This window comes from Thalassophryne amazonica, chromosome 4, assembly GCF_902500255.1.
Source record: "Thalassophryne amazonica chromosome 4, fThaAma1.1, whole genome shotgun sequence".
NCBI classification, from domain to species: Eukaryota; Metazoa; Chordata; class Actinopteri; order Batrachoidiformes; family Batrachoididae; genus Thalassophryne; species Thalassophryne amazonica.
Window position 1 is genome coordinate 42,439,869 of NC_047106.1, and position 16,015 is coordinate 42,455,883.

General features: G+C 41.5%; 1 protein-coding gene across 1 annotated transcript; it reads left to right on the forward strand.

Moving 5' to 3' along the window:
* Nucleotides 1-25: 25 nt before the first annotated feature.
* On the forward strand, nt 26-14,317 carry dhrs13b.2 (dehydrogenase/reductase (SDR family) member 13b.2). The gene is made up of 8 exons (XM_034167774.1): nt 26-229; nt 5,540-5,716; nt 6,859-7,134; nt 8,358-8,687; nt 11,720-12,067; nt 12,163-12,255; nt 13,076-13,095; nt 13,194-14,317. Exons 1-8 carry the CDS (start codon nt 184-186, stop codon nt 13,206-13,208), a joined length of 1,305 nt encoding a protein of 434 aa, XP_034023665.1. The 5' UTR covers nt 26-183; the 3' UTR covers nt 13,209-14,317.
* Nucleotides 14,318-16,015: the final 1,698 nt, after the last annotated feature.

Below are 16,015 nucleotides of genomic sequence, written 5' to 3' on the forward strand. Positions count from 1 at the left end.
ACACTTATAATATGACACATGTTTTTTTTTGTCAGAGAATATTTATCTGGTGTCCACGTGATGTAATGCGAGATGCATCCAAAGCAAGTTTCTATCTTCCAAAAACGAAAGTAAATGCATCGACTGTGAGCCCTGAACAACGACTTCATCACAGCTACAATTTATGTCTACAAATGAAGAATCATGGGCCTGATCTTAAAGATACTTCTTTACTGGTTTATTTTTTCAGGTGGGTTGTTTTCTTAAGCTTTGTTTCGTAAAAAGGTGGCTTTTTATGAAGTAACATAAGACAGCAAGAATGAAATACGATACTATGCCATACTGCATAGTATTATTAAATTGGTAAGACAGTGCATGTTTACTGTACTTTCTTGTTATATTTTCGAATATATAATATAGACAGTAGGGTGGGCAAGGTCAGACCTTACTGATGTACAAAATATAAGAAAACAAAACACCAAACCAGAAAAAGTCATCCAAACTAGCAAAAGTAAATACTACCGCAGTGAAAGCGCAACATTTGAAGTTTCTGTTTCTAAGTGCTCAAAAAATGATTTGACAGATGTTTTTTAAATTTGTTCTGTATTTTAAAATAGCATCCCCAGGAAGAGTTACAGGACTTGGCCGAGGATAGGGAAGTGTGGGATGAGCTGCTTATTCTGCTGCCACCATGACCCCAGACCAGGATAAGCGTCAGAAAATGAAAAAATGTGTGGTTTACATAACCATGAATGTCCTTTATGTGCGAAAAAATAATGTCAAATATTTAGTCTAAAATTTGTTCTAATCAAAAATAATTTGATGTATGTAACATCCCAGTCCAACATGAATGGCCAATATACTGCAGTTTTTATTCGAGTGTAAGACAGCACAGGGGTGTCTAGTGTCCAATACACGATGCCATACAGTGCATCTGGAAAGTATTCACAGCACTTCACTTTTTCCACATTTTGTATGTTACAGCCTTAATCCAAAATGGAGTAAATTCTCTTTTTTACCCTCAAAATTCTTCTCACAAAACCCCATAATGGCAACATAATTTTTTTTAATTTCTACAAATTTATTAAAAATAAAAAACAAAAAAAAATCACATGTACATAAATCTTCACAGCCTTTGCTCAGTACTTTTCAGTTGCACCTTTGACAGCAATTACAGCCTCAAGTCTTCTTGAATATGACGCCAAAAGCTTGGTGCACCTATCTTTCGGCAGTTTTGTCCATTCCTCTTTGCAGCATCTCTCAAGCTCCATCAGGTTGGATGGGGAGCGCCAGTGCACAACCATTTTCAGATCGCTCTAGAGATGTGTAATCGGATTCAGGTCTGGGCTCTGGCTGGGCCACTCAAGGACATTCACAGAGTTGTCCTGAAGCCACTTTTTTGATATCTTGGCTGTGTGCTTAGGGTCATTATCCTGTTGAAAGATGAACCATCACCCCAGTCTGAGGTCAAGAGCGCTCTGGTGCAGGTTTTCATCCAGGATGTCTCTGTACATTGCTGCTTTCATCTTTTCCTCAATCCTGACTAGTCTCCCAGTTCCTGCCACTAAAAAAGATCCACATACATACGTACATCCTCATACAGTTGTTGTCTTCTCACCAAGCTCCCCTGCCTGTTGTCCTGTAGTTCATCCCAGCCTTGTGCAGGTCTACAATTTTGTCCCTGGTGTCCTTAGACAGCTCTTTGGTCTTGGCCATGGTGGACAGGTTGGAGTGTGATTGATTGAGTGTGTGGACAGGTGTCTTTTATACAGGTAACAAGTTCAGGTGCAATTAATACAGGTAAAGAGTGCAGAATAATAGGGCTTCTTAAAGAAAAATTAACAGGTCTGTCAGACCCAGAATTCTTGCTGGATGATCGGTGATCAAATACTTAGTTCATGCAATAAAATGCAAATTAATTATTTAAAAATCATACAATGTGATTTTCAGATTTTTTGTATTCTGCCTCTCACAGCTGAAGTGTACCTACGATAAAAATTACAGACCTCTCCATTCTTTGTCGGTGGGAAAACTTGCAAAATTGACAGTGGATCAAATACTTATTTGCCTCACTGTATGTACATCCATCAATCCATCCATTTTCTTCCGCTTTATCTGGAGTCGGGTCACGGGGGCAGCAGCTCAAGCAAAGCCGCCCAGACCTCCCCATCCACACACACCTCCCCCAGCTCCTCTGGGGAACCCCAAGGCGTTCCCAAGCCAGCCGAGAGATGTAGTCCCTCCAGCGTGTCCTGGGTCTTCCCCGGGGCCTCCTCCCAATGGGACGTGCCTGTAACACCTCTCCAGCGAGGCGTCCAGGGGGCATCCAGAAAAGATGCCCGAGCCACCTCAACTGACTCCTTTCGACGTGGAGAAGCAGCGGCTCAACTCCGAGCTCCTCCGGAGTGACCGAGCTCCTCACCCTATCTCTAAGGGAGCGCCCAGCCACCCTGCGGAGGAAACTCATCTCGGCCGCTTGTACTTGTGATCTCGTTCTTTCGGTCATGAGCCAAATCCCATGACCATAGGTGAGGATCAGAACGTAGATCGATCGGTAAATCGAGAGCTTTGCCCCCCTACTCAGCTCTCTCTTCACCACGACGGTCCGATACAGCGACTGCATCACTGCAGATGCTGCACCGATCCGTCTATCGATCTCACGCTCCATCCGTCCCTCACTCGTGAACAAGACCCTGAGATACTTAAACTCCTCCACTTGAGGCAAGGACACTCCACCGACCTGAAGAGGGCAAAGCACCTTTTTCCGGTCGAGAACCATTGCCTCGGATTTGGAGGTGCTGATTTTCATCCCGGACGCTTCATACTCGGCTGCAAACAGCCCCAGTGCACGCTGAAGGTCCTGATTTGACAAAGCCAACAGAACCACATCGTCCGCAAACAGCAGAGATAAGATTCTGTGGTTCCCAAACCAGACCCCCTCTACAACCTGGCTGCACCTAGAAATTCTGTCCATAAAAATAATGAACAGAACTGGTGACAAAGGGCAGCCCTGGTGGAGGCCAATGTGCACTGGAAACAGGTTTGACTTACTACCGGCGATGCGAACCAAGCTCCTGCTGCGGTCGTACAGGGACCGGATAGCTCTTAGCAAAGGACCCTGGACCCCGTACTCCCGGAGCACCCCCTACAGGGTGCCCCGAGGGACACGGTCGAACGCCTTCTCCAGATCCACAAAACACATGTGGACTGGTTGGGCGAACTCCCATGAACTCTCGAGCACCCGATGTAGCGTGTAGAGCTGGTCCAGTGTGCCGCGACCAGGACGAAAACCACACTGCTCCTCCTGAATCCAAGGTTCGACCATCGGTCAAATTCTCCTCTCCAGTACTCTGGAATAGACCTTACCGGGGAGGCTGAGGAGTGTGATCCCCCTATAGTTGGAACACACCCTCCGGTCCCCCTTCTTAAATCAATCCAATCCAGAGGCACTGTCCCCAATTGCCACGCGATGTTGCAGAGGCATGTCAGCCAAGACAGCCCTACAACATCCAGAGACTTAAGGTACTCAGGACAGATTTCATCCACCCCAGGAGCCTTGCCACCGAGGAGCTTTCTAACCACCTCGGTGACTTCGGCCTGGGTAATGGATGAGTCCGCCTCTGAGTCCCCAGAGTCTCTGCTTCCTTTTCAGAAGACGTGACGATTTGATTGAGGAGATCCTCGAAGTATTCCTTCCACCGCCCGACAACATCCCCAGTCAGGGTCAACAGCTCCCCACCCACACCATAAACAATGCTGGTGGAGAGCTGCTTCCGCCTCCTGAGGCGTCGGACGGTTTACCAGAATCTCTTCGAGGCCAACCGATAGTCCTCCTCCATGGCCTACCCGAACTCCTCCCAGACCCGAGTTTTTGCCTCTGCGACGGCACGTGCTGCGGTACGCTTGGCCTGCCGATACCTGTCAGCTGCCTCCGGGGTCCCACCTACCAACAAAGATAAGTAGGACTCCTTCTTCAGCTTGACGGCATCCCTTACTTCCGGCGTCCTCCACCGGGTTCGGGGATTGCCGCCGCGACAGGCACCAGAGACCTTGCAACCACAGCTGACTCCAAGAAGGTCGAGTACTCTGCACTGCCGCTCGGCCCGTAGGCCGAGACAATGGTGAGAGACCTGTCCCCGACCCGAAGGTGTAGGGAAGCGACCCTCTCATTCACTGGAGTGAACTCCAACACATGGCAACTGAGCTGGGGAGCAATAAGCAATGCGACCCCAGCTCTCCGCCTCTCCCCTTGGGCAACGCCAGAAAAATGACCGTCCAGCCCCTCTCCAGGAGTTGGGTACCAGAGCCCAAGCTGTGCATGGAGGTGAGCCCGACTATCTCTAGTCGGTATCTCTCAACCTCCCGCACAAGCTCAGGCTCTTTCCCCCCCAGCACATGTATGTACATGTGATTTCTTAGTTTCTGCTATTATTATTATTATTATTAATAAATTTGCAAAAAAAAACGTTTTTCACAGTGTCATTATGGGGTATTGTGTGTAGAAAGTTGAAGGAAAAAAAAAAATTTCCATCCATTTTGGAATAAGGCTGCCACATAACAAAATGTAGGAAAAAGTGAATACTTTCCGGACACACTGCATACTGCTATGCTATACTACAGTCATGCCTATAACAAAAAGCCACCACAATGGAGTTGAAATAAAAAATAAATAAGACGTGTTTGCAGTTTAGACTTTAAAATGTAATTCAAGGGTGCTTTTGCTGAGGGACCACGATGGAAAGAAATCTTTGACAGTTTTTTGTGTCATCCCTGCTTATGCTTATGTATTTTGTACATGTATGTTTGCCAAATAAAGGAGTTTAACAGAAATGTCACATTAAACATTTAGGAATTCTAACTATTTGTATCCATTGTTCATTCATTTTTAGAGCCCGTAAGTAGTCGGGCAAACTAAATACAAGAATTAATGTTAATACAAATCACAACTTTTGCAGACAGATTTATTTAGACACGTCAAGGGATGGACACATGAACATTTCTAGGTTACTGAATATGTCTTCAATTTCATTTCCATCTGTCAATAAGAAATACAAACTATGGCATTTTATGGTAAATCTTTCTGGAATTGGCAGTTATCAAAAACTGATTGTGCAAGAATGAGACAAGTGGGTGAAACCACAAAATATCCAACAAAACAGATCAAATCTAGGCTTGAATCTCCCATGTTTTCTGGCAAAATAAAGCTGAAATTTCATGTCTTATTTATAAGAAAATCCTCCTCTGTTCCACACCATCATGACCCTGTACAATGTTATGTAACAGACAAAAGTTACACTTTCCATGGTTTATGCAGTAGACTATAGTGCAGATGTGGACATAAGTCATTGATGGGCATTGAATAATTACTTAATTATCCAAATAGTTACCAGCTAACCTTCTGTTAATCACTGTCATCTCATTAATTAGCTGACACGTGTTACAGTTCCTGTATGAGTTCACTGTGTGTGTGTGTGTGTGTGTGTGTGTGTGTGTGCGTGTGTGTGTGTGTGTGTGTGTGTGTGTGTGTGTGTGTGTGTGTGTGTGTGTGTGTGTGTGTCAGGCGTGCAGTGTGTCCATCAGCTGTCGTGGCTGCCCTGTCAGTTCATCGATGAAAATGTGTGGGTGAATGTGGAAAACCACACTGAGACTCATCACATCCACCGAAAGGCGATGCTGCAGTTTGGTCAAAGAGGAGATGCTCCTGTTGATCCGTATGCTGTGACGTTCTTGGTCATCGGTGAGGCCTTTAACGGGAGCAGCAACCACCAACCGCTGGTTCTTATTAAGGATTTGAAATGTAGATCCATGAAGACATCTCATTGATCAGTCAGGATTTCCATTAATTTGAAGTGGATCCACTGTACTGGAATAATACACACCCACTTACAGTTATGTAATGGGGTCATCTTATTTTACAATTCTGAAAGATGTTAATGAGTTTAGTGGTGATTTATTTAGTTTTGGTATAAATGCTGCAATGAGTTCTAAATTATGTTCATTATTCAAATTGGTTCCACTGAAAATTAGAGTAATGCCTGTGTAAGGCTCCTAGGTAATAGCAAGCCTGGACTAGCACTTATTCAACTAGGTAATAGTGTGCATGGAAGTGAATACAGTAAGGACTATGGCAATCTGATGTTTGACCACGGGTACCTTAATATTGACCCAAGTGATTGACCTGATTGAATTTGTCAGTAAAATCTGGAATCCACCTCAGTGTACTCCACATTTGGTCCAAATCAGGTTAAAAATCAAATTTATTGACCTATACTAAAATATATTCCTTAATGCCAATTTCAAAGTCAACCTTCACTGACATACAAAGTTTGGAAGGCCAATAAACAGATAGACAGACATGATCTTGGCTATAGTGATTGACATTTGGCCAATTTGGCCCACTTCCTTATGTGTACCAGTTTTGGTGCTAATCAGAGTGAAAAACTTAAAATTTGATTTTTGTCCTCAGTGACCTTGACAAGAGCTTTGGCAAATTTGACCTAGTTTCAGCAATTCCACAGTTTCATGTTGAAGTGGCTCAAAGAATGATTTTCTTAAACAGAAGTTGTAAAATTTCAGCTAGTTTGACAGAAGGCACATGGGAGACTCAAGTCTAGATTTGATCAACAGACAAAAGTTATACTATGAAGTCTCTCCAATCAGAGCCACAGAAGCCCATAACTCCTTCAAGTGCACATGAACTTGAATTTTTATTGTGGTCCACGTTCACTATTGAGTTATTGATAAGAAAGTTACTGTAAATCACATATTAACATGCTTACATTTGGATCCACATCCTATTTGAATGTGTCCTTCTAACAACAGGAAATATTTCTACAAAATTGAACAAAAATCTTGTATCTCTGTTTAATTCTGTTGTAGGATCCCGGCTGGACTTGCACAGGTATGTGGAGGGGGTAGAGATGGAGCAACTGGAGTGCGAGGTGCGGAGGTACAGCACACAGGGCATCGAAGAGCGCTGGCCAAGCCAGGGGGCGCAGGAGTACAACAACTGGTTTAGCTGTAGTCTCAGGCACACCAAAGGCCAGTTTGTTGTCATGGGCTTCCTCAGACACGTGTCAACCCAGCCCCCCTTGGCTCAGCTGGATTATCTCAGCTGGCCTGCTATTGGGGACAGAGACATACTCACCACAACTGGTAACTGTTTGAAATCTATGATTGTCTCTGCCTTCAAATTAGATTATTAACTATAAAGCCTGGTGTTTAATATGTCTCTAAGGTATTACTGCTGTACTCAGGCTGCAGATTTCAGTAACAGAAGGGCACTCTATAGAGTCCATACCTCCACCGAGGCCCCACAGTCCCCTTTACGTTGAGCTCCAAATAAAATTCCAGTCCTCTGTTCACTCTAGTGGATCACTTCTCAAAATCGACCATTATCTGCATCTTTGATTCTGATTGTGACTTTGATCTTGATTTCTCACCTTAACCTAGCTACTGATAGCTGATTTGTGATCCTGATCCTGATTTTGTTCTCTGCGACTCATCTTTGATTATTAGTTTTTATCCTGATCACCCATTATTGATCATGCGTCTAACCTTTGATTCTGATGGATGACTTTTGAACCTCAATACTGATCTTTGATCCCATTGGTTTTATCCTGATCATAAGTTCCTGACCACTGATCATTTATCCTGAGCTTTGATTGTGATTATTGGCTTTTGATCTCATCATGCATGCTTGATCTTGAGATATTACCACTGATGATGTTCCAAGCCTTTGACACTGAGTCCTGAATTTAGATTCTGATTGCAGATTCATTGACTCTGTAATAAGGATAAATGGAATCAAAAATAAGGATCAAAGTCAAGAGTTCACTATTTGATCCAAACAAACAGATGGTGATCATGTCACCTCCTTGACAAAGATAATAATAAAAAAACTTTATTTGTGCAGCATGTTTTGTACAACTAATGCAGTTCAGAATGTTTTACATCAAAATCAGTTATTTAAAATGCTACAACAACAATTCAATTGAAAATGTATTTAAAATATATTGAGAAGTGTTCTGACAGCACATACAGTACCTTCACCAAGACATAAGTACATTATTTTATCCACAGGTTCCATAATCAGCCCCTTTGTTTGATTCCCTTGAAAAGTTAAAGTGTTCTGTATCGGACTATCCCCCACTCTTCCACTGAGTTTGAGGAAAATCTATTCAGCCCTTTGTGTAATGCTATTTACAGACATACAATAAACAAGCAAACTATCAGGACTGAAATCATGACCTCCTTGGTGGACGAAATGAAAGTAGAGAGCAAATGAATGGAGATACGACAACAGCCACTTTAAAATGCATTAAAATGCCTGAAAATGACTTTTCTAAAACCACATCTTGTCACATCTGCTTTTATAGTTGCCTTGGTCCTGCAAACAGAAACTCCAACAGTAAAAACTCGCCTAGCATCCAAACAGAACCTCCACTGCCACTTTGCTGTTGACCACAAAGGAGCGGCCGTCACTGTAGAATGGTACCAACAACGTCACGGAGAGAGAACAAAACTTTTCAGCTACGCCAGTCGCTCAGGAGACACGCAAGGGACTGGAGTCAGGCTAAAGGGCATTGCAGACGGGAATGCCTCCTTTATGCTCCCTTCTATTAAGATGAGCGACGAAGGAACATACATTTGTTCGGTGTCTGTGATTCCACTGTTTGCACATCAGGATGTCACGCTGAGTATTCAAGGTGAGTCAGAGTAGGAGGGAAATTGTGGAAAGGGATGATGGCCCCCAAAATACTGATGGATGTTTCTTAGACCCAAACATGTTCGTCATGATTTGAGTTTACCCATTGTCCTTTCAACGCTCTGCCAAGCTCCCTCAAGCAGGACAGCTCTCATTGGATTTATTGCACTTTACCTTAGTGATTTCTTGGACTGAGTGAATGGTCATTGGGCATGATCCTCCACTGACACTGAGCTTCAAAGTGTTTGTGAGTAAGACTCGAAGGGCCTGATTTACAAAATTCACTTATAACAAGTGTTATTTTCATGAAAATGATTACAGTCTTCATGTGAAGGTGACTTTAAAATACATTGGCAACAGTAATGATCAGCAGTCACACAAAAATGTGCTTTGTCCTCCATGCAGAAAAGCACAGTACTATGGTCCACCTGTTATGCATGGAGACATTAACGTAACAAGCACAGCATTAACCATTAAGTCCTTAAATATTCCCAGCATTTACGGTGAATGATTTTTACCCAAGGCCATCAGATATGGCCATGGGGTATTGTGAAGGGTTTGCGTCCGTCGGTCTGTCTGTCTGTGCTCAGCATAAGTCCAGTCCTACTACTGCCAGTCTTCAAATTCACAGGGAACATTCTTGGGACACAGACTTTGGACAAGTTCAAAGATGGCTAACCTTGACATATTTTAAGAGGTATTTAAGAGGTTAAAAAGTTACATGCTGTACCTAGCACCACTAGCTTAGCTTATGGCAAGCTTAAAGTGGATGCTCTCGTTTTGGCCGAACCACTATACAGTTTTTGTATATTCTGTGTTAGTACATGTCCGCGGCTGACGTGCTTGATGAATTCCTGCACAAAAAGTAGTTCCCAAACAATGCTGTATTTGTGATGACAGTGCGTTATCGTGGATAGCAAAATCATAAGGAGTACAGTTGTGTGCAAAAGTTTGGGCACCCCTGAAAATTTTCATGATTTTCCTTTATAAATCATTGGTTGTCTGGATCACAAATTTCAGTTAAATATATCATATAGCAGACAAGCACACTGATATTTGAAATTTATTTTGTAGTATTTACAGAAAGTGTGCAATAATTATTTAAACAAAATTAAGCAGGTGCATAAATTTGGGCACCCTTGTCATTTTATTGATTTGAATACATTTAGCACTAATTATTGGAACACAAAATTGGTTTGGTAAGCTCATTGACCCATGACCTCCTTACACAGGTGAATCCAATCATGAAAAAGGGTATTTAAGGTGGCCGTGTGCAAATGTTTCCCCTCTTTGCATCTCTTCTAATGAGTGGCAACATGGGAGCCTCTAAACAACTCTCAAATAACCTGAAAACAAAGATTGTTCAACATCATGGTTTAGGGGAAGGATACAAAAAGCTATCTCAGAGATTTAAGCAGTCACTTTCCACTGTGAGGAACATAGTGAGGAAATGGAAGACCACAGGCACAGTACTAGTTAAGACCCAAAGTGGCAGGCCAAGAAAAATCTCAGAAAAGCTGAAGCGAAGGATGGTGAGAACATGATATATATTTAACTGAAATTGCTGATCCAAACAACCAGTGATTTATAAAGGAAAATAATGGAAATCATCAGGGGTGCCCAAACTTTTACATATAACTGTATATTTGGCACAAGAACTTGTGTATCTTGTGTGTTTTTATGCCTAAATGAACGTAAGTCAGTATACTCACACTCATCCAGCAGCATCTTCTCATGTCGGCAAATTCAGTGCTGGGTCAGGTGAAAGTAGTCTGGCAAGTTATCCCACAATGCCAAAATAGCAAAAATGTCGCTCCAACAAGAGCGGCACGCTGAGCAGGGTGCTCACGGATGTTAGCGTGGTGTCGTCACTTCCTGGTGTCGCTAGTTGCTAACTTTGCTTTGTTTTTGGCTAAATATAACACCTTTCTCATATAGTATGTAAAAGCTAGTGAGAAACAAACACTTCTAAAACTGAATGCACTGTTTTTGGAAGCTAATAACAACTCTGGAGTGATTTACAAGGCATTTTGCGGACATCAGCATGCATGCTAACTTCCGCTAACGTCCGCTTTTGTCAAAAGCTCATGTACACATACACGCACACTCTCCTGCAGATGCCATTAAAACATAAGTATTGTTTATGATTGATTGAGAGGCTTTATTGAACATGTACAAATTGTACGTAAAACTAGGATCTTAATTAAAGAACTGCATATTGTAAAGAAGACAATGCTCATAATATGGCTGATGGTATGTTAGCATTGTGTTATATTTTTATTCTGTCTTTGATGACAAGGCAGCAGCATCTTTGCTGCTGGAATAGCACCCTGTCACGCACAATTAAGTTAATATCCCAAATTACATACTAATGAAAGCAATGTGTTAAATGGACAATAAGCAGTATTTTGTGCATTGGAAAGATGCAATCCTCAAGTGGGCATTGTTAGTAAATCAACAAGCACTTTTTTAGCAGGAGCTATGGTGTTTGTGCATGTTTTAATACATGCAAACATTTAGTAAATCAGGCCCTGAATCCATAAATTGGTCGGTTTAAGGCATAGCATCACCTTTGACCCTACCCAAGCATAGACAAATGGTGTTAAAATAATGAGATGACAAAATAGTATTGATTTTGTTTATAGTTATTGTGATTGCAGACTTCAGAGTGTTTGTTTAGCGTAGTTCCTGGTATTTTGAAGTTACGAGCCAAAGCAGTTATTCAAGTATACAAGTCATTTGTTGGTTTATGCCCTGTATGTGTAAGGACTGTGGATGCGTTGAAGGCTTGTTTTTGCTTGCTTTAGTTGTCCAGACAGTATTACATTAATCTAAATTAGGTTTGAGACATGTTTGAGACACTTTAAGTTCATCTTTTCACATGATAAAAAGCTGTCCTGGTTATATTGATAATGTGCTTTTCACAACAAATTTAGAATTCAGAGCAACTTTAAGGTTCCTGGTCTGTTCTCTGCAACATTTGTTGAAACAATAGCTGTATCGGCACGTTATTTTCCTCCCTCCTGTCCTCAGAGCCTCCTCGCGTCTCCCTCAGTGTTGCACCCACCCTGACGCTGCAGGAAGGCGAGGAGCAGAAGGCGGTTTGCTTGGCAGAGGGCTACTATCCTCTTGATGTGGAGATAGAGTGGTTCAAGGAGGACCCAGCAGGATCAGGCCAGAGGGTAGGAGCTACTCTTCCCAAGAAGCTCGAGAATGTTCTTCTGTCCAGCCACAAACATAACCAGGACAAGACGTTGTCGGTGTCTGCTTTCATCTACCTCAAGGCTTCACTCGCGGACTCTGGGAAGAAATATATCTGCGCTGTATCTCATCGGTCCCTCAGAATGCCCATCAAAAAGAGCTTCATCCTGATTGTTGAAGGTGAGAGGACACCAATTCCATTGTAGTACTTTTTTCTGTCACACAGTGGCAGTAGAGATGTATGTGATGTTTAAATCCTGCCTGTTTGTGCACAGAGCCCACTGCCTGGATGTATTACCTCACTGGTGGCTTTGTTGTGGTCACGGCGTTTGTCATTTTGTTTAGAATGCTCTCCTACCTGCACTCAGGTAAGTCATTATAAGTACAGCAACACCTACTGATTGATCTTCTTCTTTCCTTTTTTCTTGTTCCACTACAAAAAATGATTATTTTCCTCATTCCAGTTATCATCTAGTCTACAATAGACATTTTATACAGTTTTAAGCAAACTAATACTGGCCAACTAACTGCACCTTTAAGAAGAAGAAGAAGGACCTTTATCGGGCTTAATATGTCCTCTGCATTTAACCCATCCTAATTGCAGTTACACACAATCCAACCACTAGGAGCAGTGGTCAGCCATAGTCCGGCACCCAAATCCACATGTGGAGACGCTGCCTCGGTCAGGGGCAGAAGAAGGAGCAGACCCTAAATAAGAATATACAAACTCCAAACATTGAGGGCAGGAATTGAGCCCATGACCTTCTTTCTGTGCGGCAAAAGTGCTAACCACTAATCCACCGTGCCACCACAAAAGCTGCAGTTTAATAACTTGGTAAAAACCTATAAATCTTGATATTGAATCCTCATGTTTGAGAAGGTGTCCAAATGAATGATTGGCTGTTTATGCCATGAATGACAGTCGATCAACTCTTACTGAAATGGTGGCTTTTAAAAAAGAATTGACACATTTTTCAGCCTTAGCTGAAGTCTTCAAAGTAACAGACATAATTTTGTTTGGACATAATGATACTGGAGCTGAGAAGACAGAAAGGAGTCTTGAGTTTCTCTGTCGTAGTCACTCAATTACAGCTGCTAGAAGAAGCTCATCTATATTATATAATATTGATTTGTGTCATGTGAGTTTTGTATATCTGTGTCAATAATTGCCATTTTTTTGTTCCACAGTACATAAAGAATCTAAAAAGGTAAGAAATATGACAGCATTCTTTGCCATTTTACCTGAAAGTGTTTTAGTCACTGCAGTCACTGGAATGTTTAATGTGGCTGTTTGTGTCCGGAACAGAGAAAACCATACTGAGTGAGAAGAACTGGATCCTCCTAATGATCTGAGGAGACCCCTTTGGAACATCATGATGGCAAATTGGACCATTTGAGGAGTTTGACTTGCTTGCTTGGAGGAGGACAAGATAAGAAGAGGATCTGCACTTGTGGAGTTGATTGGCTGATCTATTGATATGTGTGGGCTTGAGGTGCTGTGGATTGACTTGTCACCACTCTGTGGATGAATTATGGGGCATGCAGATGAGTGTCTGTCTGGAAAAACTGGGGAAGGTGAGACATGAGACACGCTACATCATGTCTTGTTGCAGTGACACTGCAGTGAAATGTCTGTAGGCTACACTGGAACTTTTGAACTCCAAAATCTGCTTGCATGATATTGCCATATCTTGTGGGGGTGCCAGAGATGCATCAGGGTTGGGGTGAGAAATGGGAAATGCCATGTTTCATTGATTGATCTGTCATCAGTCCAATGCCTGTCTCTCTGATTGCAGTCCATTTTACTGGGACACTTATCATCACCTCCTGGTTTGTCTTTACAATCTTGTGAATACTAAACTATATGGTTGCTTAGCTGTAATATCTCCGTCACTACATGTTCTGACAGTTGTTTGTTGTGCTTTTGTTTTATTTTGTTAGTGTGGCCAAAGCAGATGGTCACCTCAATAAATCTGGTCTTCTTGAAATTTCTTCTAATCAAAAAACATTGAAGTTTTTCTTCCCACTGTCAGCACTGCGTTTACTCATGGGGGTTGTTGAAGCTTATTTTTTGCTGGGATTTGGTACTGGATAAATAAGCTGAATTGAATTCCAACAGGTGATCTTTGTCTTTCTGCTAATTCATTTTTCATTTCAAAATGTCTCATGTTGTTTCAGTGGTCTGGGTAGGTGTGGCAATGGAGGTACGTTTTGAATAGAAGTTGCTTTAATTTTTTTTGTGATGCAAATAAACTGCTGTCCTGAGTCAAGAGTAATCACACAGACCCCACCAGCTCCTGATGAATCTATAAGCATTCTAGTATGTAATTATGTAAAAATTGGTCATGATTCAATAAAAGGTTGTTGAATTGTAATAAAATATGGTAATAAATTATTTGAGAATGTAATAAATAATGCTTTATTCAAGCATTTGGTATTGTTACATTTTCTTATAATACATTTAGTTAAATGATAAAATCTTGCACATATATATGCAGTGCATCCAGAAAGTATTCATGACATTTCACTTTTTCCCATTTTGTTTGAAGTCTTATTCCAAAATGGAGTAAAATAACTTTTTCCCTCAAAATTCTAATCACAGAACCCCATAATGACAACATGAAAAACATTTTTTGTATTTTTGCGAATTTATTAAGAAATTGCATGTACGTAAGTATTCAAACCCTTTGCTCAATACTTTGTTAATGCACACGCCAAAGAGTTCAATCTTTGTCTCATCAGACCAGAGAATTTTGTTTCTCATGGTCACAGTCTTTCAGGTGCCTTTTGGCAAACTCCAGGCAGGCTGTCATGTGCCTTTTACTAAGGAGTGGCTTCCATATGGCCAATCTACCATACAGGCCTGATTGGTGGATTGCTGTAGAGATGGTTGTCCTTCTGGGAGGTTCTCCTCACCACAGAGGAATGCTAGAGCTCTGACAAAGTGACCATCGGGTTCTTGGTCGCCCTTCTTGCCTGATCGCTCAGTTTAGAGGGGAGGCCACTTTACTCATTGGGACCTTCAATGCAGCAGAACTATTTCTGTACTCTTCCCTAGATTCGTGCCTCAGGACAATCCTGTCTCTGAGGTCTACAGTCAATTTCTTTTACTTCATTCTTGGTTTGTGCTCTGACATGCACTGTCAACTGTGGGACCTTATATGTAGACAGGTGTGTGTGCCTTTCCAAATCATGTCCAATCAACTGAATTTTCCCCAGGTGGACTCCAATTAACCCGTAGAAACATCTCAAGGGTGATCAGTGGAAACAGGATGTGCCTGAGCTCAATTTTGAGCTTCATGGCAAAGGCTGTGAATACTTGTGTACATGTGATTTCTTAATAAATTTGCAAAAATCTTAAAAAAAAAAATAAAATAAAATTTAAAAAAATTACATTGTCATTACGGAGTATTGTGTGTAAAAGTTGGAGGAAAAATTTTTTTTTTATCCATTTTGGAATAAGGCTGTAACATAACAGAATATGGAAAAAGTGAAGCACTGTGAATACTCTCTGCATGCACTGTATGTAGGCTTTCCACTATACTTGTCAGTATGCATCAAACAGACTTCTGTTTAATCATCAGTATACATCAGGATATAAAGATTATTCTGCATATTTTTCTTGAGGTATATTTTGATTTATTTTGTATACTTATCAATATAAACCTTTATACTTTAAGGATAACCTGTTAAGTATATATGTACATAAGTAAACTAAAAGTGTTATAATAAGAGCTATACTACTAGTAAATGTATAAATTTTATACTAGTGTTTTTTTATACCCCACCCCCATTCTCAAAATGTAAATTAATTTATGCTTACATTGAACTCCTTGCACAAAATTTAAGAAATGGTATGCACACCCTGTGGATGTAATCTTTTGTATTGCAGTCTGTTGGTGTTTTTGTCAGTTTTTGCCTTGTTTTCGATAGACTTTTTAGAATAGAGATTTGCTATCGACTTAGACTCCTGGGGGGTTCCCATGATCCACTGAGTGTTTCTTTCTCTTTTTGCCCTGTATGCAGCACTCTGCATTTAATCATTAGTGATTGATCTCTGCTCCCCTCCACAGCATGTCTTTTCACTGATTCTCTCCCTCAGCCCCAACCAGTCCCAGCAGAAGACTG

What these genes read in the sequence shown, in the direction of transcription:
- dhrs13b.2 (XM_034167774.1), top strand. Translation starts at nt 184, where the DNA reads ATGGGCCTGATCTTAAAGATACTTCTTTACTGGTTTATTTTTTCAG. An exon ending in AGACATACTCACCACAACTG is followed by an intron (nt 7,135 to 8,357) that starts GTAACTGTTTGA and finishes CTGCTTTTATAG; the next exon opens with TTGCCTTGGTCCTGCAAACA. An exon ending in GCTCTCCTACCTGCACTCAG is followed by an intron (nt 12,256 to 13,075) that starts GTAAGTCATTAT and finishes TTTGTTCCACAG; the next exon opens with TACATAAAGAATCTAAAAAG.